Genomic DNA, 24,046 nt, shown 5'->3' on the forward strand with positions numbered 1-24,046 from the left:
GCAACTCTCGCCAGGAAATCCTTGCACTGGCTTCCAATCGATGCCAGGATTTCTTTTAAAGTTCTCTGTTTGGTTTACGGAGACTTTAACAGAAAAGAGACAGGAGGAGTAAAAGATCTCTTGATTCTCTATGCCCCCCTAGAAACCTCCGCTCTTCAAAGAAGTTTCTTCTATCAGTCCCCCGAGTTCGAAGAGCCAAGTGGGGAGGTAGAGCCTTTTCCAGCCTTGCTCCTAGATGGTGGAATACTGTTCCCCATGAAATTAGGACTCTGCCTTCGATGCAAACTTTTAGAAATGCCCTGAAGACATGGCTTTTTGCCAAAGCTTACCCTTAGTTCTCTGGTTTTGCCTTTTATGATTTTTTATAGGCGCCTTGACGCCTCCGGGCAAAGTCACGCGTTATAAGTTTTATTTTCATTTCATTTCATTTCATAAGTGCTTGAAATGCAGAGTAAAAAGCCCTTGTCATACGTTTCTCACCTACGACCCCTGTAAACACTCTTCCAATAGTACCTCATTTTTTATGCCACTCTTTCTTTCTTAAAGTCTAGGTAGTCTAAGCATACCTATTATGCCTTCTTTGTCTGAGAGTTATTTTTATGTACTTTTGCCTGTTTTCACATGAGGCTCTTTTCTTGTCTGGAGCCTTGCTAGGTGGATGGCAGGGGGATTCAGTAAGCCCATCAGTAGGGTCTCAAAGTTAATAAATTCATTTAGTTCTTAGGATATCAATTTAAGGTCAAACCCATGTATATTTATTCTCTGTGTAAATATCTTCAAGGGTTTCTGGCAAAGCATTGCCCCACGTCACTTCACACATGTTCTCTATCTCTGTTGATCCATCATCATCACCAGAGTCAGATATATTAATAAAATATCAAGGAGCCTTCATTTGGAGCCATTAAACGTGTAGGCCGATCATGCTGATCAGTTCCTTTCTTTTCCTGGATGTTTATATTATTTTGTAAGTACTCTGTCTTGGCCTCTTATCTAAATCTTTTACTTTCCAGGTCCCGGATTTATTCACAAACAAAACAATCATAATATTTGACTATGGTGCAAATGCTATGTAAGACTTCACAAAACACAAGAATAGGGTGCCAGTGCTGATGCAACTAATTTAAATAAACAGTGGACCAAACAGAACTCGAAAAATGAATTCAAGAACGGGAATTGCTACTTAATAGCTTTTTATTTTCATATTTTAGAAAAACAGACTTATATTTTTTAAATCATCAAAAGGAACGTATTCAAAAAGGACACATAAAGATAGGAGAACTAGGTACTAATCATAAATCATTTGCTACTACAGGCATATCTCAGGCATTCAAAACACTTTCAAACCAAGTGGGGAGAGGACTACAAAAACATATATTACAATCTTAAAAAAATATATTTATACAATCTTTACTTCAAGGAAAGCATGAAGCCACAATCTGCGGTCACAATTTTGCAATGATAACAAACAAAAAGAATTTTTTCAGGTGTACATTCTTATCAGATAAATTCAATCTTCAAACAGATGGTTATTAGTAATGTACAAGCGGCGTAAGGAAATTAATTAAATAACCAAGCCGCTCTCGCAGACGTTATGTGGCAGAAAGCCTACGCGTTTCGAATCCCAATTATTCCCTTAGGATTCTCTTCAGGGCCTCATATAGTATCTAAACAGGGGAAAAGAAAAAATAAAACAAGGAAAATAGTAAATCAAAAGTACTGAATGGAAACCAGAAAAACAGGTCAGGACACACTTATACTCATAACATATTTCTAGACCAAACATCAAGGAACCTGACTGGAGGTGCCCAAACACATACTCCGCAGCTTACCGCTAAGCGAAATCGCCAGGTTGGTGGAGAAGCATGGAGCCGTGGAAACAATGATCTAAATCAGAAAGATGGAAGAACATGTCTCAGATAAGTTTGTAAATGAGTTAGGTGCAACTTGAGAACCACAGAACGTAGTTACTACTTGCCGTCTCAAAGAGTTATGCTGTTATTATTATTTAATTGGAAAGCCAGGGCGGCGGCATGCCGGTGGAGACAACCGAAGTGGAGATGTCTGCCTATTTGGAAAGAGGATTAAGATCTTATTAAGCCAGGCCTATATTTTCGTTTGGACGAGGAGCCACAATTCAAAACTGGGCACAGTGGTTGAAATTTGAAAAACTGCACACGGGTTTTCATTAACAGTGTCAATCTGCGGACCCAAAGAGGTGTATAGCACTGAGCTACAAAAGTCAACATCGGCACCGAAACTTAGCCGCGGAACTGTCTCTTACCTAAATTGCGGTAAAACCGCTACTTGCAGGAGTGGAGGGTTTCGGTTCGACAAAAATAATCTTGAGTTCACTTTTATTTAATTCGTAGACGACAGCGGCAGGTCAGTGTGCATGCGTCCTCTGAGTTCCTGGAATAGGATACAGAAGTATTTAAAAGCATGGAAGTATATGTACCGGCGCGTCTCATGGCTTATGTTGCCTTTTCATCAGTTAAAACTCACCGTCCTATATACGGACTTTTAGTTTACTGGAGCTGTTAGGGCAACTGGCAGCGCCATGTTGGTGGCTAAAACAGTAAGAGGTGCATATTAGTATGTACACTAATATTTACGTTTCGAAGTTGGTTACAAAACAGCTGGAGCTCAACACTTACTTTGATATCTTAGAAAGGAGCGTAGATCCACTCGCGTCTTGGTCGGCACTACCTCTGGGCGCATGCGTATAGCAGGCCCGGGCGAGACACTGTCAGGTTTTTAAAGAGGCGCGACGGAAGCAAGACCTCCTCCTCCTTAAAGAGATACAGCGCTTTAGGTCAGAACTTGGACCGGAGCGGAGGAAGGCACTAGCAGCCGGGTGTTCTAAGAAACTGCGGAACTATGGTGGCTCATGGGCAGATCTTCATATGCGAGATAAACCAAAGGCATAAAATCTTTGATTTCATTACACGCAAGGGTGGCTCATGGTTCCTGAGTGGGGAAAGCAGGAAAGTAAGTATGCAAAAAGACACACATAGATTGGGATGGCACAACCCGATGGCTATATTACTGAAGGCATGTTAACCTTGGTGGTATGTAACAGTGCACAAACTTCATATTTACAATTTGAAGATTTCACTCAATTCATTAAGGCCAGATGTTGCCGTATCAAATTTTACAATTAGGAAAGCTTCTCTTTTGGAAAGTTGTAAATTCAGATCACCTCCACGTGCGTCCTTTTCGATTCGCGATATCACGGTCCATCTAAGATCGCTAATTTTGTGTTGCATTCTTATCCAATGTTGTACCAATGGAGCATTTTCAACTTTTTTATTGAGTCTGGACTTATGTTGAGAGATGCGTTGCCGCACTTCTTGATTGGTTTTACCTATATACAGTCGTTGGCAGGGGCATATAATTCCATAGACTACAAACTTAGTCTTGCAGTTACTGAAAGCATTGTGTTTCCAGTAAATCCCATTATGCTGAAATAGGGAACCTTCAAGCGTGGATTCACAACAAAGACAGGTTCCGCATTTGTGGTGTCCAGTTATAGGAGGCAGTCTCATCATTTGACGTAATGTGGGCGGTTTTGAGGCAGGCATTGCCGCCCGGATAATGTGGTTGGCAATATTGTTTTCCTTCTTAAAGGCAAACAAAGGTAGGTCATTAAGGCTCTCATCTAGGTTCTTAACTAGGTGCCAATTTTGTCCAATGATCCGTTTTAGCTGGTTTGCATTGGGGCAAAAAGTCGTGACACATACCTGTCGCTTTACATTAGGTTTGTCTTTTCGTTCCAGTAATGTTTCTCGTGGAGTCCACTGGGCTCTCTTCATACAATTCTTTACTAGTTTTTTGGGGTAGCCCCTATCGCACAACTTTGCTATCAAATTGTCAGAATGATGATGGAAATCTTCCTTAAACGTGCAGTTCCGGCGGACTCGCAGGAACTGCCCGTAAGGGAGATTTTCTTTGAGGCTTCTAGGATGATTGCTGTCAAACATTAAAGATTTGTTTCGGTCAGTTGGTTTAACAAACAATGTTTGCCAGTTTACCTTCTTTTGGGAAAACCTCAACATCAAGAAATGAGATTCTACTGGTGGACTGGGTTAAGCTGAATTTTATATCAGCAGTCCTGGAATTTAGCCATTGATGGAAACGGGACAAGGTGTCACTGTCTCCTGTCCATATCATGAACACATCATCAATAAATGGGAGCCAAGCTCCGATATATTGATGGAAAGGGTTGTTAGAGTGTATATAGGCATCCTCATACATAGACATGAAGAGCACTGCCAGCTCCGGCGCAAAGGGGCAGCCCATGGCTACCCCTTTAATTTGGTAATAAAGTTCTCCATTGAAACAAAAGTAGTTTCTCTTTAGTGCAAACGATGCAAGCTCTACTAGAAATTTGGTTGGTACTCGCACTGGGTGGGATCTTAGATCTAGGAAGTGCGACAGGACCGCAACCGCTTCATCCTGAGGGATCTGTGTGTACAGGGATGTCACGTCTAAAGTGACCAGAATATCCCTGTGTTCACGGTAGTTGATATTTACCAATTTGTTGATGAAATCCGTGGTGTCTTGTAGGTAGGATCTCACCTGACACATAAATTCCTTTAGGAAACAATCCACGTATTTGGCAATTGGCTCAAGCAGGGAGCCACATCCTGCCACGATGGGCCTGCCTGGCGGATGGTATTGATCTTTATGGATTTTAGGTAAAACGTAGAACATCGGGGTTTTTGGGTGTTTGATCTTTAAATATTCCAGCTCTTTAGGGCCGACAAATCCTTGGTCAAATCCTTCCTGTATTATATTAAACAGTTTGTTTTGAAGGTCTGTAGTAGGGTCTCTACCTATCTTGCGGTAGCAACTGGGATCGTCTAGTTGCCTCATTACTTCGGTAGTGTAGTTGTCGATGTCCCATACTACTATGGCACCGCCTTTATCGGCCTGTTTTACTATTACAGAAGTGTAATTTTTTAAGTTGTTTAATGCAGTCATCTGCTTTTTGGTGGTATTAAATTTCACAAATTTTCTTTGTTTTTCCATGGCTGAGATGGCAGAAAGGACGCTTTTTTCAAAAGTAACAAGTTCTTTCGGAATTTTATTCGCAGGGGGGCAGAATGTGGATCTATTTCTTAAACCAGTCACTTCCGCCGGTTTTTGAATGGGATTGTCACTAAAAAATAGAGTAAGCCGCAGTTTTCTGCAGAATTCAATAAACTCGGACTTCATTTTAACAAAGTCGGTTCTTTTGGAACGTACAAAGGATAAACCCTTTGCCAGGATGCTTTCTTCTTCTTGTGTGAGTACCTTCTAAGAGAGGTTAAAGATGGGCGACGTTTTTAATTTTTGTAATGCTGGCGTCGTGTTTTCATTTCCCATGGGATTGTATATCTCGCCCTGCCTCTGGGGCGCGTCTGGCCTCTCCCTAAAAAATGAGGATTAGATGATTGAACCTGTTGTTGTTGATTAGTGTTCCAATTCTTATTCCTGTTAGGGCGGTTGTAATTAACACTGGTGTCACTATCTGTCCCTGACGAAGACGTATCTGAGAAAGAAATAAACTGTTTTCTGGACCTTCCTTGATTGTCAGGGAGGAAGCGTCGTGATTCTGCTTTCGAGTAGAAGTCTACCTGAAGGTATGGATATATATTATCCAATGAACAACTTTTTTTATCTTTCTCAAATTGGATACTTTTCTGTGTTATAGTGTAGTCTTTAAATTCTTGTATCTCTTTCGCTACCTTCTCTAGCAATGCTTAACAGCTCTAAGTAAACCAAAAGTCCGTATATAGGACGGTGAGTTTTAACTGATGAAAAGGCAACATAAGCCATGAGACGCGCCGGTACATATACTTCCATGCTTTTAAATACTTCTGTATCCTATTCCAGGAACTCAGAGGACGCATGCACACTGACCTGCCGCTGTCGTCTACGAATTAAATAAAAGTGAACTCAAGATTATTTTTGTCGAACCGAAACCCTCCACTCCTGCAAGTAGCGGTTTTACCGCAATTTAGGTAAGATACAGTTCCGCGGCTAAGTTTCGGTCCCGATGTTGACTTTTGTAGCTCAGTGCTATACACCTCTTTGGGTCCGCAGATTGACACTGTTAATGAAAACCTGTGTGCAGTTTTTCAAATTTCAACCACTGTGCCCAGTTTTGAATTGTGGCTCCTCGTCCAAACGAAAATATAGGCCTGGCTTAATAAGATCTTAATCCTCTTTCCAAATAGGCAGACATCTCCACTTCGGTTGTCTCCACCGGCACGCCGCCGCCCTGGCTTTCCAATTAAATAATAATACCAGCATACCTCTTTGAGAAGGCAAGTAGTAACTACGTTCTGTGGTTCTCAAGTTGCACCTAACTCATTTACAAACTTATCTGAGACATGTTCTTCCAGCTTTCTGATTTAGATCATTGTTTCCACGGCTCCATGCTTCTCCACCAACCTGGCGATTTCGCTTAGCGGTAAGCTGCGGAGTATGTGTTTTGGCACCTCCAGTCAGGTTCCTTGATGTTTGGTCTAGAAATATGTTATGAGTATAAGTGTGTCCTGACCTGTTTTTCTGGTTTCCATTCAGTACTTTTGATTTACTATTTTCCTTGTTTTATTTTTTCTTTTCCCCTGTTTAGATACTATATGAGGCCCTGAAGAGAATCCTAAGGGAATAATTGGGATTCGAAACGCGTAGGCTTTCTGCCACATAACGTCTGCGAGAGCGGCTTGGTTATTTAATTAATTTTCTTACGCCGCTTGTACATTACTAATAACCATCTGTTTGAAGATTGAATTTATCTGATAAGAATGTACACCTGAAAAAATTCTTTTTGTTTGTTATCATTGCAAAATTGTGACCGCAGATTGTGGCTTCATGCTTCCCTTGAAGTAAAGATTGTATATATATATTTTTTTAAGATTGTAATACATGTTTTTGTAGTCCTCTCCCCGCTTGGTTTGAAAGTGTTTTGAATGCCTGAGATATGCCTGTAGTAGCGAATGATTTATGATTAGTACCTAGTTCTCCTATCTTTATGTGTCCTTTTTGAATACGTTCCTTTTGATGATTTAAAAAATATAAGTCTGTTTTTCTAAAATATGAAAATAAAAAGCTATTAAGTAGCAATTCCCGTTCTTGAATTCATTTTTCGAGTTCTGTTTGGTCCACTGTTTATTTAAATTAGTTGCATCAGCACTGGCACCCTATTCTTGTTTTTTGATAGTCTGGCTCAGCCTTGCTGATTGGAGCCCACCCGTAGTTGTTTTCTCGCATGTAAGACTTCACAACACACTTCCTGCACAATATATTCATGTTTCCTATATTTATGTCTTGGATTTCTACTCTGTCGGAGTGTTTGATTTTTTGGGGGATTTGATGCTCTCCAGTGGTTCTTAACCTATGGTTGGGGACCCCTGGAGGTCCTCGAATCCTTCCCAGGGGTCTGCATCTGCTTAGAAAATTAAATATTATTAACAGATTATTAAGGTTTATATAAAAATGTCATATTTAATATTTTGAAACATTCTGTTAATATGACAGATTTAAAAAATGGAGGGTAAATATTAATTTAGCATCCTCTGATTGATTTGTGAGAGCAGTATAAGTGCATCAAACAGAATATAATGCGGGCGATGAGTGACCTCATTTGAATTTAGAAAAGCCTTCCCATTATGATTACAGTTTTGATTGTTTTATATTTGTGAATTAAATAAAATATTTAATCATTTGTGTACCTGTTTGATGAATGCTTGTGTCCGTATTCTTTAGCTGGAATCTCAATTTTCCTATAAGGACTAAGTGGGGGGTCCTCTGATTCCAAAAATGATTCAGTGGTGGTCCATGTGGTCCCAGTAATGATTATACCTTTGCAGGTTTCGGCACAACCACTTGTGCAGATCTTGGATTCTGAACTGGAAGTAGAGATCAGTGACCAGGAACAGCCAAATAGAGCCTACAGTCTGACTCAACCTGGTGTGCAGTATATCCCAGATTATGAGCCCACTGGGAAAGAATATGACTATCTCCAGCTCTAGAGGTGCCTGCAACAATCATGCACAATATGAGGAATGTCATGGGACCTATAAACTACCTTGAGTACGTAGACTGCACTGTCAGGATCCACCCATGATGCATGTGCAAGTAGCTTTCTGATAGACTTTATCTAGCTGCAGGTTCCTTTCCTTAGAATTTTTCTCAAGTGTCAGGCTGGATTTGGATATTTAGTGAGCAGTGCTCCTGCGCACTGGTAGGTAGCATTGTTCGGCTCAGCATGGCCTCGTCTGGGCCAGAAGTGAGCTTCACTGTGGCCTTATAGGCACCACCTCAGAACGCTGATGACGGTGCTTTTCTTTCCCCGATAGTCAGGGCAGATCAGGAGAGCGCTACCCCCAGTTACTTTTTGTCGATTTTCTTTTTCTTTTTTCTTTTTATCTCCTGTTGTGGCAGGGATGTCCATGAGGAAGGCTGACTTCAAGCCCTGCGGAAGCTGTCATTGGCAGATGTCTGTGACGAACCAGGACCTCATCTGTCTCTGGTTCCTAGAGCGTATTCACGGACGATTATTGCGCCAGGCACACCAAAGCTGTGAGGGAGCGATCCCTCAAGCTCCTTGCCGCTCAATGTGCGACTCTGCAATAGTCTTGATCCTGGTCGAGAGGAAGGTCCGGGATCTGTTGTGGAGCCATGGATCTTCATCAAAGTCGTCCGGGTGTTCGGGTAAGTCCTACAAAAAGCAGAAGAGTAAGGCTTTGAAGAGATTTTTGACTTCATCCCATCCGTGAAAGTCATCTGATGAGGAAGCGTCGTCACTCGAGGCCTGGCTCCACGTTTGATTCTTCGCCTGGCCCGTCTCCGCACCTCCCTGAGTTAGCGAGAGGGACCCCCGCCCAGCTCCAAGAGTTCTATGAGGCCATGTACCTCATATTTGGCCTGCCAGTTCCTGCTTGCGCACCTTTGGGCCCCGCGGGTTTGGGAGGTGCCCCTGCAGGTTCACCACCAGCAGGTCTACCCTCTGTGCCAGTCAGGCCCCTTGGATCCACAGATAGGTCTGGACCAGTACCCGTCTTACTGCCTCGACCTTCCTGACGCCAACCCCATTCTCAACCCTAACATGAAGCGGAGGGGCATCGTCTGATGCTGACTCCAGTACCGACTGGAGCCTCCAAGCTGGAGCCTGAGCCTTATTCTTCTGGGCTAGGACTTGGGTAAGGTTGGGAGGGTCCACTGGATCCTTAAGAATACCAGCCCCATCATCTTAACATGGACTGGTGTGAGGAAGTGGCAGATACCAGCCGACGGGACACCTTTCCAGATACTGGCTTGGGGTCTCCTCCTACCAAGGCAATGGAGCAGGGTGCCTCATTTCTATGATGTTGAGTTGGGCTGCTAAAGTCCTCGACCTTCAGTTGTCCGCTGTGGCTGGTAAAACGGATGTGCTGCAAATAGGAGTCACCCCTTCAGAACCGCTCCTCCAATTTAATGAAGCCCTTATGGACGTCCTGCTCAGGGCGTGGTCCAAGCCCTGAATAGGGCCTGCTGTGGACAGGAGAATTGCCCGCTGCCATCGCCCTGCCCTGGGGGACCCTTCCTCACCTAACACCCTACCCCAGAGAGCTTGGTGGTCCAGACTGCCGAATCTGTGGCTAGATGTCTCTATCAGATGAAGAAGTTACTTATCTTCTGTAATGCCTTATCTTGTAGAGACTCCAACTATCCAGATTCCTTACTGACCAACCCATTTACCCAGCTTCACGAACAAATTCCTAGGGTGAAAGCTGTTTCCCTTTCGGGGCACTAGTTTTCCACACCAGTGCTCAGTCTTCGTGGTACTCCTCTCCTGGCGTGGAAAGTCACAAAAAGAAAAATTTGCTAGGGTGGCGCCTATATAGGCACCACGCATGTCACTTCTGGCACGGATGACGCCGATGATGCCATGCAGAGCTGAACGATGCCACCTGCTTGCGTTCATGAAAAATATCCGGATTCAGTGTTACCCCTAGGGAAAATTCTGTGGTAAGTAATCTGCTTCTAGATAGGTTTCTACCAGGTAAGGCTTTACTGAAGGTAAGTAACTTGTTCTTTCTTGACACTCTGCAACAGATGATGAACAGCTTGCATAAACTGATTCTGCCATCACAACCACTGCCTTGCTGTGTGGTTCTTCATCAGGTACCTGTGCCTATGCCTCGACAGCCACCATTTTCACCGACAGTGGCAATTCCTCCTCTGTTGCCTTTTGTGCTGTGGCAACCTCACCCATGATCACTGTCCAACACCGCCCATGCCTCTTGACATAGGAGATAAGCAAGTTAAGCACAGTGATCGAGAAGACGAGGAAAAGGAAGAAGAATCCGTGCATGCTGATGCTCTAGATGGCGAAGAAGTACAACACAGGGAGGTGGAATACAGAGACTTTTCTAGAGAGACAACACCCATCTCAACCAGATTGACGGCTGGATGATATTGCTTTCTTCAATGCCCTACTAGTGGGAATGGTTAAGGAAGTTGGCCTATTGCTGATCGCAATAGGTAATACCTTCTTCATCAATGACCTCAGAGAGCCAATAAAGTCAATCCCAATACTGGATTTTATCTTGAAAGAGGGCCTACACTTAGAGCACTCGCTAGAGCCCAAGGTGTGTTTCCACAGCTGGAGCGAAAAGATAGGGTGTCTTAATTGGCTCCTGTGTGCATTACTGGTTATCCTAGGCTTGATCCTTTTGTACTGCGGTGAATCAAATGAGGTCCAAAATCTCAGAAATACAGCTTCTACACTCCCTGACAGAGTTGGGAAACCTATTGGCAACCTTGTATGAAAGTTCTCCATGGAGGGAACATTCATTAAAGCAGCCAATGCTTTAGCTATTTTGAGGCAATACAACCACCAGATACATAACTACATTTCTCCTCTGGTTGACCTCATCCTCGAGACAAGATGAAACAATGCAAAGACCATTGTTAATGAAGGGTTGAACTGCTGATGTAGAAATCATTGTTGTGGCCATGGATGTCACTAACACAGGCTTCTGCCAGTTGGCAGGAGATGCAGCAGACAGACTGGGTTAAATTCTACATCATTCCATCCTGAAGTGCAAGCCAAGATGCTTGACATGCCCTTTGATGGGTAGTTTTTGTTAAGAAAGCATGTGAAAGATGTCCTACAGTCAGTAAAGACAGACCGAGATACTGCTGGTTCTCTAAGACCCTTCCATCACAACTCTTTCTTCCTTACTTGGCTTCAGAAGATCACAAGGATATACAGATGCCTGTGGTTAATATGGCAGACAATGCATTCCCTTCAGACATTCCAAAGCATGATGAGGGTTGCACCTCTTTTGACTATGCTTATCAGATCATTGATCATGATACAAGAAAAAGGTGGCAGCCCACTCTCGCTCTCAGTGAAATACAAAGTATACCATGCTTTCTATTCTTGTGCTGCCTCTATCGCCACTCGCAATCAGACCCCAGTAAGGAGCAATGCGGGGGTGGGGGTGGGGGTGGGGGGGAGGGGTGGGGAGAATCTCACATTTTGCATCCAAATGGATGAAATCGGGCCACAAGCTGGAATTCCTCTAATTACCTTGTCGTTCTCAAGTGAAGTACATCACATGAGGTCCTTGTCCTCCTGAAAGGAGCAATCTAAAAGGTTCTCAAGGCTTAGAGGAACCAGAGTATGTACACCAGATGTTTAGTGGAAAAGAAACTGGGAGGATGGAGACTCATTCTGGACCTTCAGGAACTCCAGTTCTTTTGGATGGTAACTGTTCAAGAAGCTCTTCTATCCTGCCAGGAACAGGAGTTCCTCACCTTCCTGTATCTACAGGATAAATACTTTGATATCTCTATTTACTAATACTAAGATATGTGGTGATAGGGCAGCTCTGTCAGTTGAAAGCACCACATTTCTGCCTAAAATCTGCCCTTCCTCTCCCGATCCCAGAATTTCACAAACTGTCTATGCCTATGGCAGCCTTCCGTTGGAGACTGAGTCTCCAGGTATTTCCTTACCTGGGAGATCCGCTGGTCGAAGCACAGTCAGCAGAAGAAGCCCATATCTCCACAAAAGCGTGCCTTGACCTATTTCATCTCCTGGACCTGATGCTCAACTTAGAGAACTCTACTTGTCCCATCAAAAGACTACAGTTTCTGGGACTAGTCCTGGGCACGCAACATTGAAAGGTGTATCCATCAACAAAACAAAGCTACTGACGGTGACTGAAACCTTCTGCAAGCACCCAACAGTCACTGCCATGACTTCTAAATCAATACCTGACCTAAAGTCAGCATGCCCCCATTTGTGTGGCTTTCTATAGGCTATGGGTGAGGCAGTTACAGCAAGACCTAGATCACAATGGCGACAGACAACAGGATCTAGAATGACTCTGTGGTGGTTTTCAGAAGTATGTTGGAAGTCTGTTATGTCCCTAAGGCTTCAGATTAGGAGGCTAGCCAACTAGCCCTTGCAGTCACTTTGGGTTCTGGGTTCAAGAGATGCAGGTCCAGTCCTTCACACCTAGTCAAGAGGGCAGCAGGTGAGCACAGCAGGGCAGCAGTTCCTTCAGAGCAGCAGTCCAGCAGAGTGCCAGTCCTTCTTCCTGGCAGAGTATCCACAAGTCCAGAAATGTACTGAAGAGTTGGTATCTGAGGTCCCCTTTTTGTTCCCCATTGCCCTTATTCTGGAATGTGGCAGGGGCTTCTAGGCATTGTCTTTGAAGTGCATGGGACTCCCTATCTTCCCTGCCCTGGCTCCAAGCAGGCAGAAGTGACAATGCAGGGCAGTTGGGCTCTTTTGGGTGGAGGCAGGACACAGCCTATTCAGGTGTAATTGAGGCTGGGACCAGCTCCTCCCTCCCATACTGCCAATGGTGGCCCAACCAGTCACACCTAAGCTCCTATTATATGTTGCTGTCTGGGAGGAATATGCAGAGCCCATCTGCCAACTACACCCAGCTATGTTACCAGAGACAGGATACAGACACCAAATGGCTAAGGCAGGAAAATACAAACGATTTAAAAGTACTAGAAACACAATTGCCATTACTGACTTTAATTCAACTACACAATAATTTGTTCGTAGTCCCTCAATTAGTGGGATCCCCATTTATTTACATCATATTTTGTTGAAAACATTTTGTTATTATCTAGAAACGTCATAAATAGAGGAATGATTTTTCGTAATTTGGGTCAATTTACATTCATTTTGTAACCCATATCAAATTACGAACGACATTACATTACCACAACATTGACTTGTTATATATAAGATAACATCAAAAAATACAAAAAACATAAATCCAACAATGTCCTAGTTCTTTATTTTGACAGGCAAAGAGGTTCTGTATGAAATATTTTATCAAACCCCCAATTATTTGGCTTAGAACCTGTCAGTCTGAGCTACTTTTCTGATCTATGGTCTTGGTCAAGGATCAATGCAGTGATTGAACTATCACCCTAAGATTCCCTGCACACATCTAATTCCTTTTGTAAGCCACTCCATGGCTGGCTATTGCTGTTGACACATTTCGAACCAAGCTTCAGCTCAGGGTTCTCCTCAGGAAATAGAACAGATGGACAACAATGCTCAGTTTCTTGTGTATCGCCTATTCAACAATCTTCTTATGCAATTCTGGAGAGCAGTTTGATGCAAATGCAGCAGGTAGCTGCTCATATTTCGGGGATGTAACTAATTTATTTTCCTATTTTTCCTTCGTGTGTGTGTGTGTGTGTGTGTGTATATATACATATATATTGTTATTGTTATCGTTATTTTGGATTTGTATCGCGCCCAATCACCTACAGGTCTCTAGGCGCACGGAAATCGGTGGTAAGAACAATAACTTGGCAATCACAGAATAAAAGGCATCCACTGGCCTATATAGCACTCATGATTCTTCTGAACAGCAGTGTTTTTAGCACCTTTCTAAACCGTAGGAGGTTCCCTTCCCTGCGCAGCGTCTCAGGTAGCGTGTTCCATAACTGGGGGACTGACACAGAGAAGGCTCTCCCTCCCTTGGTTACAAGTTTGTACCGGGGACAGACCAATAACTGAGAATCTGAGGATCTAAGAATTCTCATTGGACTGTACACCACCAAGCGATCTTTAATGTAGGCGGGTGCCAGACCGTAGATTGCCTTGTGAGCTGTGCACAGATTCTTAAATTCCACTCGCTCTTTGATAGGGAGCCAGTGCAGGCTCTGTAACAGGGGAGATGCTTTAGTTCGTCTTGGGAGCCTGAAAATAAGTCTTGCAGCGTCGTTCATGACGACCTGTAGCCTATTGGTCAGGGTTTTCGGCAGGCCGAGATAGAGAGCATTACCGTAATCTATCCTTGAGATAACAGTGGCTGCTACGATTGAACGCATCATGGATTGAGAAAGGACGGGGGCTAGCTTCCGTAGCTGTCGGATGATATTAGTGCAGCTTCCCACCACAGAAGAGATCTGACTGGCCATTGATAGATCACAGTCCAGTTTGATCCCCAAGCTCTTTACATTCAAGCTAGGTTTTGGAGCCGGGCCTAACTCCGCAGGCCAGTAAAGGTCACACCATGGTGAGGTGGTAGATGGAATCACCAATACCTCGGTCTTATCTGGATTGATTTTCAAAAGATTTTCCGTCATCCATTGTACAGTGTACCTCAAGATATTCTGGGCTTGGAGTTGTGCGGCGCTTGTGTTATCGACACCCAGCAACAGCTGCGTGTCGTCCGCATAATTAAATACTCTACAGCCCATGCTTGCCAAGGAAGCAATCAGAGGTTGCAGGTAGAGATTGAATAGAAGTGGGGACAGGGCCGAGCCCTGAGGCACCCCACATTCTAAAGTCCCCACCTCGGATGTTTCGTCCCCCAGTTGTATCCTTTGGGTCCTTCCCAAGAGGAAGGATTGCAACCATCTGAAGGCCAGGCCTTTGATCCCGAAGTCACTCAATCTATCCAGAAGCAGGGCATGGCTGACGGTATCGAACGCCGCTGAAAGATCTAACAAAATCAGGGCGCTCGGTTTCTTACAGTCAGCCATGCCTCTCAATTCATCCAGCACCGAGAGCATCACCAGCTCGGTGCTGTGATGAGCTCGGAACCCTGCCTGTCGTTCATGAAGTAGATGGTGAGACTCTGGGTACATGGACAAGGATTTTAATACATGCTGTTCCAGTATTTTTGAGAGGAATGGCAACTGAGAGATAGGCCTGTAGTTCTTTAGCACTGCGGGGTCTGCGCCCGATTTCTTCAGTAGAGGTTTTACACGTGCTTCCTTAAGTTCAGCTGGTAGATACCCTGTTTCCAAGGATCTGTTGAGGAGGGAGATGATACATTCCTCCAGTAGGGGGCGAGCTACCCGAAAGACACTGGGTGGACACGGGTCTGCTGGGGAGCCGGATTTGATTCTACCCATCAACTGCTCCAGACTCAATATATCAATCTCTGGAAACAGTGCGATAGTACAGTCAGCCGGTTTATGAGGGGCTATAGGTATAGCCATCCCATTTGCCATGCCACTCTTTATTTCCTGGATAATGGTTCTCACTTTCTCCAAGAAGTATCCCTGGAAGATGTTGCAGTTTATGGGAGACTGGGAGCTTTCAGGTTTTTTGCTCAGCCCCGCCAAAATCTTAAAGGTCTCTTTCTGGACATTAGCTGCCTTACTTAGGCGGGACTCATAATATTCTGCTTTAGCTAGAGCAATAGACTTTTTATATAGGTGAAGAGAGTTTCGGTAGAGGTTCCTAGCTGTGTCCTGCTTGGTTTTTCTCCATCCTCTTTCCAACGCTCTAAGCTTCCTTTTATGGTCCCTCAATGATGGCGTAAACCATGGAGCCCCTTTACCAGGTCCCTTTATTAGCTGTGTTCTTATTGGTGCTATCTGATCAATAGCCTGAGTCAGGCTCCGCGTCAAATCCGCGTATTCCCGGTCCAGACTACGTCCCGGGCCCAAAGACTGATCCATTGGCGAGAGCACCTTGGTCAGGGTTATCAAATCAACCTCTGCCCATTTACGGGTTCTCCTAACTTCCGGCGATAAGTTATTTATGTGGCCATTAATGCGTACCTCGCAGGATACTAAATGATGGTCAGACCATATGCATGGGGGAACGTCTTTATGGGCCGCATTTGGGTCTGTGGTCCACACGAGGTCAAGAACATGACCTTTGATGTGTGTGGGAACCTCCACAAGTTGTTTGAAGCTTAGAGCTGACATCATGGTGTCCAATTGGCGCATAGGCAGGTCCCAATGGGACTTATCCCAATGTAGATTAAAGTCCCCTGTTACTAAGATTTTCGTATATCGGGTACATAAGTCCGACATAATGGGACCAAAAAGATCATAGAAAAGTGGGGTTGAGTTAGGTGGGCGATAAACTGATAGCACCACCCAGCACCACCCAGCAAAAGTTATTCAAGGTGACCTTTACCCCAAGTAAATCAGCTAGATCGACTGTCCCTGATAGCAGTCTTTCCACAAGCAGAGCCTTTTTAAAAAGGACCGCTACCCCTCCCCCCCGTTCACCTCTTGGGCGGTTATGCCATATAGCATCATAGCCGCTAGGGAGAGCGGCAATGATGTTAGGCATCGAGTTCTCGCCCATCCAAGTCTCTGAAAGGGTCAATATATCTATATCGTTGTCCTGAAGCAGATTGTAAACTTCCACATGGTGGCAGTGGAGCGAGCGGGTATTTAGGCTAGCTATTTTCAGTGTAGAGCACAGCCCTGAGGGGGTCCCATTATGGGGGAGAGATATTGCGTACTTCCTAAGTTTCATCAGGGTTACATGATCCAGGCGTAGCTCACCTTTATCCAAATTACGCAACTCCTCCGAGGAGTAGGTACGCCGTTGGCCAGAAGTCCCCGCCCCCGGGCCCGTCCGTGCGCGGACGGGCGCAGACGGGCTGGACTCTGGCGTGACTCCGGCGATGCTCTGGCGAGCCCGCCACGCGTCAGCATGACTGGCTTAAGTACCGGTCTAGCGTCCTTGTGACGACTAGACCGCTCCAATCCTTAGCCCTCCCTCAAGATATCCGCCGTTCTGACGGTGTGGTGCAATTTCAAAGGGGAAAGGGACCCGCTCCAAACGCGGTGATCTCACAATATTATGTGCAGGTATGCGGCAGGTGAATAATGAATTAAAAGCAAGGTACAATGTAAAAATCAATTCCGAACCAAAAAGACAAAACGGGAGTTTTAAAACAAGCTGTGAAGCTCCTGGTGAGCGCGCTACGCTCTACGATAGAACAGAGCCTCTCTATGTTGCCAAATAGTCAAATGGCAGTTTCCAAGTGTTCGGCCGCCTAATTTACCTGGCTTAAGTACCGGTCTAGCGTCCTTGTGACGACTAGACCGCTCCAATCCTTAGCCCTCACTCAAGATGTCTGCCGTTCTGACGGTGTGGTGCAATTTCAAAGGGGAAAGGGACCCGCTCCAAACGCGGTGATCTCACAATATTATGTTCAGGTATGCGGCAGGTGAATAATGAATTAAAAGCAAGGTACAATGTAAAAATCAATTCCGAACCAAAAAGACAAAACGGGAGTTTTAAAACAAGCTGTGAAGCTCCTGGTGAGCGCGCTACGCTCTACGATAGAACAGAGCCTCTCTATGTTGCCAAATAGCCAAATGGCAGTTTCCAAGTGTTTCCAAATATATTACCTACTGGCGGTCGCCAGTAGGTAGTTATAGTTAGGATTGTTTTCCATAGGGAAATCGCAACATTCTATTGGGAATAACTTTGGCGCCAGTTGAGGAATCTGCCTGAATTTTTCCTCAACTTTGCCTCGCGGCTCTCCGCTCCTTCCCTGAATGTTTGGGGGGGATTCGTCAATCGGGGGCCGAGATAAAAGGGGGTCCCAAAACGTGTTTTCCCCATGTTAATTTCCATAGGGCGGTCAAACTCACTTTTAGCTCGAACGGCTGAATGGATTTCCACCAAACTTGGCAAAATTGTAGGGACTGGTAGCCCGATGTGCCTTTGCTATGTCTCAAGATATGTGCTCCAGTGATTTTTACGAAAATTAACTTTGAAAAAATATATATTCGGCTACATTGGGCTATATATATGTTAGAGCCCAAATGTAGCCCAATGTAGCCCAATGTAGCCCAATGTAGTCCAATGTAGCCCAATGTAGCCCAAAGATGGCCACCAGAGACAAAAAAAACAAATGTAGCCCAAATATCAGCCAGATGTAGCCCAACTATAGCCCAATGACAGAATGTCCCAGAGTGTTCTAAAGAACAACTAGAGCGCTAACAGTCTTACTTATGACAAAAGTATGGCACACCTGAAGTCATCTTGGTTGGAATAAAGTGTTAACACTTAAAACATTTAATTTGCAAAGGAACAAAAAAAACATCAATTTAGACATTTGTTTACCCATTTATTCTTCCATCAACCTTTAGATATACATATATAAAAAATATTTATTTTTCAGAAAGATGAACATTCACTGGATGATGTCATCAGTGATGTCATTTGAGATGTCATGAGTGATGTCACTGACCATGTCATAAGTGATGTAATATGTGACGTCATCAGCAGTGCATTGCACGCGCAAGTTATAGTGAGTCCAACTAACTATAACGTGTATATAATATTTATGGTCTGGACCCGGATCAATGTGTAAATTCAGTGTGCTTCTGTCTGTCTCACCATGTAATTGGGCAGGGTTTCATTGAAAATACGTCTGTTGTGTGCCCTTAACTGGTCCTGTGCACATACTTGTCTCATGATATCCATTTTGGGCCTCTCTTCCTTCAGTTCCTCTGTTATTAATGCCCTTTTGCACCTCCACACTTCCACCCGTGCCTTGATGTTCCATTGCCCTTCCTCTGAGTCCTCCCCACCCCCTTTCAGTACCAGTTAACTAATTCTATACCATCACTGTCCTGTTTCCTCGCAGTATAACGATTATCTTTTGAGTTGAGTCGCCCCTTCTCTTAATGGCTTCTTATCACATATAAGTTTTCAATGTGTTTTGAAGTTGAGCGTTTCTTCTTTTTTTCAGTATTTCCCCATGTGTTCTAGCTGAACTTGAGGTAACATCGAGTGACCACTCTTTGACTTGATCATTTTCGCTGTAGCAGTGTTAATTAATTCTCAGATGCACAAAAAGCTGCTATGGTAATAGTGTGTGTGCACAGTTATTGTAAAGGTTTATCAAGTATTGAGCTAATCCATCCTACGAGACTCTGTGGATTAAAAGCATCCTTAATTCGTGTGAGTCAAGCCATGTTACACAAACTCCTACGAGTCATCCTCCATTGTTATGTTTGGAGCTCTTAACTTTTCTCTCTGATGGGCAGCTTTCTTCATACTGTCTTCTCTTTCTTATTACTAGAACATGCCTCCCTCATGGCTGACATATTTGTAACCAAATCTTTCTCCTCAATCTACATCTTCTTAAATTTTTTTTTCTAATTTGTCTTTTTTACAGCTTCTATGCGGGAACTTTAATATTTCAGAAGTAGGTGCCTGACTAAAATGATCTCTTCATTTATTAGTTCAATTGCGATTTCTTTGTTTCAGTCAGTTGATCCAACTTGAAAATGGCAGCCCTCTTCCTCTTGTATTAGCTGTTTCTTTATGAGACTGCTTTGTTCTATCTGGGACCATGCTGCCTGTATTGTTTGTCGTTTTTACCTGTAACTTGTCCTCTTGTAGCAAATCTGACTTTTCTACCTGGTCATTAACTCTAATGCGGTGTACCAGTGTCCTACAGAACCTGAGGGGTTTATGTTGTATAACAGCTGGCTCTATAGAAAAACATAAAATTTCTTTAACTCTAGGTTATTTTTCTCCTGATTAACTTGGGATATGCCAATGAATGGTGTGACACATATATTAATAAACAAAGTAATAAGCAACACTCACACAAGATTTTCTTTCTCGGTATATTAATGTTTTTATATCGTAGAAAAACACTAGTGCAATACACAGAACACAAAAAATCGCTATTGGGGGTCCATTTAGAACTCTTTAGTATGCTTAAACATACGTCCTGAATTCTTGACTGTAGATATGTGAGCTATTGGTACGGAACACCTATTCGTGTGCATGAAAGGTATCTAGCATCATGAAGCCCTGCCCAGCTATCGATTCCAGCTTTGCTCCGCAGGTGGATTTTGAGAACCAAAATTGTGACTTAGTTAAAAACTAAACCTTGAACTGTAGCAAGACAGCAAATCATTCCCAGTGGCGAGGCAACCTCAGCGGATTTAGAATGTGGGTTTGTCCCACTTGGAGTTTTTGGTGCCAAGACAAACCACTTCAGCGAGCCAATTGTGTTTCTGCCTTGCTTTGAGGCTTTTTTGAGTTCCAGAAAGTACACTGAATCATAGATAACGTATTTGACTGGTGTGGCTCTCTCAGAATACCTAACCATTCCCCCGTCCCGGTCAGCCTGAAATTGTGCATGGGTCCTGGTCACCTATGAACTGATTCTTGTCACTGACACTTTTGATTTTTCTAGGCTCCTCTTTTGTCTAAAAATGTTAAAGATCCATAACACTGGTTTCCCTTATTCTCGGTTTTGCTTGTTTCGGTGTCTGTTTGCGTATTAAATTATTTTCTATTGTTCCAAATTATTTTGGGAACTTGTTTTCTACACTTCAAAATTGTTGATACTATGTGAAATAAGCTAACAGTCATTTCTCTGGAGAAATTGCTTGCTGCTTATGCCACAGCTCCTCGGGGTTGAGAAGAGTCTTAAAACTGTGATGAAACCTAACCAGGGTGTGATTATTAAATTGTCATGGGTACCCCTTTCCGAAATTCATAGCACACTTTCTGATATTGGTGTTCAGTGTGTGGCATAAAGAGCTTTGTCCAGCACTTAACATTCAGATTTGACACTTAAGAGTTAAAAATCCACTGTCAGATTAAAAGGCAAGAATTTAAGTATTTTCTAATCATTGTTTGATCAAAAAGAAGTATTTGTGAACTATTTGTGGTCGTACAAGACTTATGTGTACTTAATAGAGATAACTACGAGCATGCCATTTTATCTTTTTCGATTACCTTCCTGTTTTGTTTTAATAAATAAAACCAAAAAGGCTGAAAATGTATTCCTTTTTATATTTGTTTCACAGTAAAGTCCCTGGGTTTGTAAAGCTGTTTGCTCCAGAGGGTTCCTTAGTATTTCATGAAAAAGCATGGAATGCATACCCTTTCTGTCGGACAAGTAAGCTATTTTTATTAGATTTTTTATAAATTCGTGTACCATGCTGTCTCTGTGTGAAAATGTTGCAGTGCTTCCAGAAAATGCCAGTGAAAAAGAACTATGCATAACTTTAAAACCTCAATTAGTTGACTTCTGAAATTCTCTCTAGGTTCCAGCTGAACAAAATAGAGCTAAACGGGATCCAAAATGGAAATGCAAGACAAAACTATTTATTGAAGTTGACCATATCAAGCAGAAGCTAGTTTTATATAGAAATAGACAAGGACTAGCCTGTAGTGGCTAGGAAAACAGAAAGCCGATGAACGACCAAAAGAAGCAGAGCTAATCAGTCTGGATTCTAACGGAAAGTTCCGGATGCTTCAATTCATGCAATCACTCATCATTCAGTTGATGCACTCTGCCACTCATGATTGTACCATCCTGTGATGATGCATGTATGCTTCTGTTCGTTGACTCATTCTTGCATTTGCACTTTGCTTTTCCAAAATACTGTACACACAGTCTCACTAATCAATGAAGAGGTATTATCTGCCAGACCTATTCGCTTTTCGATTTGTGAGAATTATCATTATTATTGATATACTATTATTATTATTACTGATTTGTGAGAATTTGTTCAGGTGTTTCTGCTAGTGTCACTGCTAGCCTTAGTGTTGCCCGTACTGTGTGGGTATTGTTTTTAATAAGTCACTGCTTGTCTGTGAGTTGTTACATTGCTTTCAATAGTGTGTGACTAGTAGTCTGTGAGGGATGTGAGACTACTACTAAGTGAATGGTGTGAGTGTCCTCAATAGTGTTAGACTCCTATACTGAGAGTGAGTTAGAGACTACTACAATGATATCAGTGTCTTTGGGAGTATGTGACTGCTATTTAGGAGTGCAGGCGTGCATTTCATAGTGCAAGATTGCCGGTATGTGTATTGTGGTACAATGATACAGAACAGTTTCAAATGGATGCAATCTGATATACTGTGAAATATCCTTAGCCTCAGAAAAGCCACGTACTCCAAAAGTAACTTACAGCAGCGTTGGCAGGAGATGGAATCTGATAAAGATGGAATGTGCATCCGAAGCACCCCTCTCACATCAAGGTCTAAACACAAGGACCGCACTAAATGTATTTTAAAGTAAAGACAAAAAACACTGGCACTGAAGGGAACTAGCTTGTGTGTGGACTTGATCCTTGTAAGAGCAAAATGCAGTCACCCAAAGTTAAGTTAACCAGTGCCTTAAGTAGGCTGATATACTGTCCCATGCTATATGCTCTAATGGGCAGAAGCAAATGTGAATGAATCAGCAGACCAATGGATGAAGTGAGATGGCTGAAAGTCCCTATATTTAAGTATATTATACATATTTTAGTAAAGTCATATGGTCTTGGCTAACACTAGACGTTAAAAATTTGCAGCAGTCTGTCAGAAGACATAGCCTGATGTTTGCACTCTCTCTTTGAAGTGCAGCAATGTGACAATATAAATACAGAATTTAAAGCCATCTTTATTTATTGCTTGGACTTTCATGACCCACCAAAAATCGGCTCTTGACCCACAGATTAGAAAAGACTGCACCAGCAACACCATGGCTGATGTTGGTAAGCGGGCAAAGTATACAAAAAGTGATGGATGGATTGCTTGAATTAATCCCAGCCACTGGTAATTACTCAGGCCGCATTCCTATTCATCGTCACACACCATGCCACCTCAGTGTGGACCCAGCATTATGCAAAGTTTTTCTTGATGCTGCTCCAAATGGAACACTCCAGCTCAAACACTCAAGCCAGGTTCTCCATGAATCGAACACAAGCAACCCAGGACCGGTTTCCCCCTAGTCATGGGCTTATCAATCGGGTACAGCTTGGTTCCTATGACATTGTGCACGGGAACCCCATCTGGGCTTACTTATCTCACTTAGGGCGATACACTAAAGTATACTAAAAAGTGATGGATGTAATGCTTGAATTAATCTCAGCTACTGGTAATTACTCAGGCTGCATCCCAATCCATCGTTATTTTGCACAGCATAGCACCAGTTAGAGGTTATTCTGAAAATGTTTCCATGTTCCACCTGAAACTAGATTCTGCAGGGCGAGTTTCCACTTGAAAAAGTGTTACCAAGGATTGCCTACTCTTTGATATAATCCTTGTTTTATCTCTTATAAGTTTTAACTGAAATGGCATGCATTGACGTTCTTACACAAACTATTGGAAGTATGTATATCTGAGGCATCAAAGCAGAAGTGAATCCACCAAGTTTAAAGTATTTGTTTAGCTGTTGCGAAGGTAAATAAAATCAGTAATGATATGTGCTTCTTGCTTCAGATGCGCATCCTTTCTACAGACTGAAGCAATGCTCTTCTTGCTTACCAAAGAATCGATCTGCTGACCACACCTGTGTTAGTTTGGCTTTGTACGTGAGGAGGAGTAGAACAGAGTAGTTTTTCTGGACAACTGGGCCCAAATATAACCTCAACATCATCTCCTACGCCGGCGACACCCAGCTGATCCTCTCCCTCACCAACGACCCCGCCACCACCAGAGCCAACCTACACGAAGTGATGAAAGATGTAGCCGAGTGGATGAAGAACAGCCACCTGAAACTGAACTCAGATAAGACGGAAGTCCTCATCCTGGGATCATCGCCCTCCGCCTGGGACGACTCCTGGTGGCCCCCTGCCCTGGGCACCGCACCCAAACCAACGGACCACGCACGCAACCTGGGCTTCATCCTGGACTCCTCCCTCTCGATGACCAGACAAGTCAACGCCGTCTCGTCCTCGTGCTTCAACATCCTACGCATGCTCCGGAAGATCTTCCGGTGGATCCCCACCGAAACCAGGAAGACGGTCACCCAGGCCCTCGTCACCACCCGACTGGACTACGGCAACT

At 43.5% G+C, this 24,046-nt stretch overlaps 1 protein-coding gene across 1 annotated transcript in view; it reads left to right on the plus strand.

Moving 5' to 3' along the window:
* PITPNB (phosphatidylinositol transfer protein beta) overlaps positions 1-24,046 on the plus strand; it is a 463,503-nt gene that overhangs the window by 170,889 nt on the left and 268,568 nt on the right. The window contains exon 4 of the mRNA XM_078667295.1: positions 21,070-21,161. Coding sequence (XP_078523421.1) covers positions 21,070-21,161 — 92 coding nt within the window. The remainder of the gene's footprint in view (positions 1-21,069; positions 21,162-24,046) is intronic.

The sequence above is a fragment of the Lissotriton helveticus genome, chromosome 11 (genome assembly GCF_964261635.1).
Source record: "Lissotriton helveticus chromosome 11, aLisHel1.1, whole genome shotgun sequence".
Taxonomy (NCBI): Eukaryota; Metazoa; Chordata; class Amphibia; order Caudata; family Salamandridae; genus Lissotriton; species Lissotriton helveticus.